Source organism: Hibiscus syriacus, unplaced genomic scaffold (assembly GCF_006381635.1).
Source record: "Hibiscus syriacus cultivar Baekdansim isolate YM2019G1 unplaced genomic scaffold, ASM638163v2 tig00111549_pilon, whole genome shotgun sequence".
Lineage (NCBI taxonomy): Eukaryota > Viridiplantae > Streptophyta > Magnoliopsida > Malvales > Malvaceae > Hibiscus > Hibiscus syriacus.
Genome location: NW_024063117.1, coordinates 47745 through 51885, shown reverse-complemented (window position 1 = coordinate 51885; position 4141 = coordinate 47745). Strand labels below are relative to the sequence as shown.

General features: G+C 39.4%; 1 protein-coding gene across 1 annotated transcript; it reads left to right on the top strand.

The window, feature by feature from the left end:
* Nucleotides 1–6: 6 nt before the first annotated feature.
* Nucleotides 7–928, top strand: LOC120164861 (E3 ubiquitin-protein ligase UPL2-like). The gene is made up of 4 exons (XM_039174499.1): nucleotides 7–35; nucleotides 121–260; nucleotides 489–595; nucleotides 776–928. The coding sequence occupies exons 2-4, from the start codon at nucleotides 129–131 to the stop codon at nucleotides 876–878; spliced, it is 342 nt and encodes a 113-aa protein (XP_039030430.1). The 5' UTR covers nucleotides 7–35; nucleotides 121–128; the 3' UTR covers nucleotides 879–928.
* The last annotated feature ends 3213 nt before the right edge of the window (nucleotides 929–4141 follow it).

Below are 4141 nucleotides of genomic sequence, written 5' to 3'. Positions count from 1 at the left end.
CGAGTTACTGATAAGTGGTCTTCCAGAAATAGATTGTAAGCCAATAAATTTAATGTTAGAATGCTTTATTTTGCCACCATCTTCTGAATATTGACCTGATTTGTGATTCATCTTTCCTAGTGGATGATATGAGGGCAAACACCGAGTACTCTGGTTATAGTACTGCATCACCTGTTATACAGTGGTTTTGGGAGGTTGTTCAAGGGTTCAGTAAGGAGGACAAAGCTCGGCTTCTACAGTTTGTGACGGGCACCTCAAAGGTATTTCAACACCGAAATTGTCAGATAAATACTATTTGTATTTGTCATTTAAAGTGATTAACTGTAGTTAAATCTAAAGGTTGACTATTTAGTACTTGAATTAGATTCAGGTATTAAAAATACCTGTCTATTTCTTTCAAGCTTGTAGAGAAATATATTAGTTTAGAAGATTACTTTTGTTTCATAACAGATCTCAAATACCAGTTCTCGATATCTGTAATTTCACAGGTGCCTTTAGAAGGTTTTAGTGCACTTCAAGGTATTTCAGGTTCCCAGAAGTTTCAGATACACAGAGCATATGGTAGCTCCAACCACTTGCCTTCTGCTCACACCTGGTAATCAATCAGCCCTGTCATCTCTATGTTATTTCTCCATATATATATACTTAGCTCGTTAATTGTGCTACTCTGCTTTTTCGGCCCCTAAGAAGCGTATCAGCTAATGGTTTCCTTCTTTTCAGGTTTTCTGCAATTTGCATTGTGTTACTTATAGACCTTTGTTTGTGATTAATGCAGTTTCAATCAATTGGATTTACCCGAGTATCCATCGAAGGAACATCTAGAAGAGAGATTGTTGCTCGCAATTCACGAAGCCAATGAAGGGTTTGGATTTGGTTAAGATTAATTATAATGTAGATAGCCATCGGACCGGGATTGGGATCTTGTTATGGGGGTATAAAGGGGACTTGAGAGCCGACTTTTGAACTGATACATATTTATATTTTCTATAGTCACATATCAACTATTTGAATGGCTCTGGCAGTTTTAAATTTGCCATCATTTTCCTTCATTTCTCTCTTTCAGGTTCAGAAGAACAAACGAAGGTCGAAGAGGCTCACTTTTGATATAAACTTGAGTAAGGTTAAACGGTTTAAATGCCAAAATGATAGTATTGGGAAATGATTTGTTCTAAAATGATCTTATATGAAACATCGACCTGCTTAAATGGTGGTTAGTTTTTAGAGAAAATCGCCTCAGTGACCAAAAAAAAGTTATAATATACGATTTTAACCAACTTTTTTTGGATTTGCCAAAATGACCAACAAAATCGCAACGCGAAATAAAAATCGCAACGCGATCCCCAGAATCGCAAATCAGTTTCCAGAATCGCAAATCAGTTTCCAAAATCGCAACGCGATTCTTGAAAATCGCGATGCGATAGTACAAATTCGCATTGCGATTTTCCATAATCGCAACGCGAATATGAAAATCGCAACGCGAACACATAAATCGCAACGCGTATCCGTAAATCGCAACGTGTATCCGTAAATCGCAACGCGTATGGGTAAATCGCAATGCGTATCCGTATATCGCAACGCGTATCCGTAAATCGCAACGATAATACATAAAATCGCAACGCGTATCCGTAAATCGCAACGCGATATTTAAAGCGCCATTATAATCGCTACGCGTATTTTATTTTCAAATTACAAAAAGAATATTAAGACAAAATCCCGTAATCGCAACTCATAACCTAAAACCTAAAATCACAACTCAGTCCCATCTCCATCTCTCACTCTCTACGGCGAAGAAATCCGTCCCCATCTCCGAAGATTCCGTCCCCATCTCCGCGAAATCCCTCACAACCATTCACGGTCAGAAATCCCTCACAATATTCAGAAATGGAAAATCAACCTCCGAGGGTTAGTTTTTTTAATTATTTATTTTGAAATGTTTGCATTATGTAGGTTTTTCATATTGAAACTGATGATAAGTTTACTGGTCATTTCAATAATAGATTAACCATTTCACTTAGATTTCATTTCGCGTTACGATTCTGTCGTTGCGATTTTCATTTCGCGTTGCTATTCTCTCGTTGCGATTTTCAAGTTAGTATTTGTCTTTGTCTTTGTTCTGTCTTTTGGTTGAAGTAATGCAATCCATTCAAGTTTCAATTTGCAGAAGAGTCGCAACGAGATAATGAAAATCGCAACGAGAGAATGACTGTCGCAACGAGAGAATCGCAACGCGAAATGAAAATCGCAACGAGAGAATCGCAACGCGAAACCAAAATCGCATTGCGATTTTCTCGTTGCGATTTTCATTTCGCGTTGCGATTCTCTCGTTGCGATTGTCATCTCGCGTGCGATTCTCTCGTTGCGATTTCATTTCAACCAAAAGACAAAACAGTGTTGCAAATTTTAGTTTCAAGAATAACTACTACTTTTATGTTTATTGTTTTTGGTATATCTTCACAGTGTAGTTTTTGGTATATCTAACTTGGTATGTTTATTGTTTTTGTAGAAATTTTTTTCGGCTCAATTGACCTTGAGAAATAAAGTCAGCCTGGCCACTACAATTGCAAAGAAGCTTTCACCTGCTCAAAGACAATTGTTTGAGGAAACCTGCTTCGGGCCATGGCTGAGAGTACAGCATCCGGGTGGAGATGCTAATTTGACCCATTTGTGGCTTCAGACCATGACATCAATCTACCCCGACAGTATACAACGTGGTGAGGAAGAGATGGTTTCATTTTCCACCAGCGTATACTTGCTTTGGGCGGAAGGAGTTCTGCTTAATCACTGGTCTACGATTCGGACACGATGATGTAGGCCGGTACACTCGTCATATCGCCCGCCCATCATGGTTATCCCGGTTTTTCCGGATGAGTCAATGGAGAAGCCGAACCTACATGTTGACGACCTGAAGAAATTATTTAATAAGAAAGCTGGTTTCACTCGGATGGAAGACGTCGATGTTGTCCGAGTATGCCTTCTACTACTTGTGTATGCCGGCTTTTTAGGCAGAGGCCAGACAACCTATTCATCGGGAGCTAATAATATTGGTAGAGGACCTGAATGCATGGAATCTGTTTCCGTGGGTTCGTATATGGAAAGCTACCTGGACTAAGTTGTCGTCTGCCTTTGATGACCGCAAAAGTTTGCGGGGCGATGGGTCCAAATACACTTTGTCAGGCTTTGTTTGGGCCTTTAAGGTAAGAATTTCTATATAATGTTTTCTAAAATTATAATTAATTATTTAACAATTACTAATTTTGTTATTATATTGTTTGTATTTGGATATTCGAGGCTTTCCCCAGCATGCGTACATATGCAATAAAAAACGTCAAATGATATTCCCAGGGCTATTTCCTGGAAGAGGAAAACTCTGTTGGATTGGGAAGACTTAATACCATATGCCACAATAAATAATGTAAGTTAACACAAATACTTTCATATAATATATAAACAATTAAGTAGACGTTTAACTTTGTTTGAGTTTTTATATTTTAGGAGGCCAACATTCCATTACAAAGACTGACACCCGGAGGAAGAGCTTGCCACTGATGGTGGCAAGCTAGTCAGAATTTTTTTGATGGCACGGATGATGAGCAGCATCCACTTCCTCCAATTCGAGAGCCATCACCTCACCTAGAGCCATCACCCGATCGAACCGACTATACACCTCTAGAACGAGAGCCATCACCTATCCCGTCACATCATCGAGCCTCTTCTCCACCATCACCTCATGATAGGCGACCGGCAAAGATGCCACGACTCCTATCTCCCTGTTCTCCACCTCCACCTCAACGGGATGAGTCAAGGGAGTTACGTGATGAGGTCAATGCCTTGCGTGAGGATCGGTACTCTACGCGATAACGATGGTGCATGGCGTGTGGAGGTGTCAACTTTACGTGGTGAGGTTGCCGCTCTACGTGAGATGATAGTATCGTTGCAGAATGAGGTTCATACTCTACGCAACGAGGTAAGTTTAAGATTTTCCATATTTAACTTAATGATAAAATTTACTCGTAATTTCACTTAGATTAGCCATTTCACTTAGATTGCTTAGTAAATTTATTCGTTGCTGCCAATTCTGCTAAACTGTGTATTCTTTAACTGTGAAATAGTATTTGTCTTTGTTTTGTCTTTGGTTGAAAGT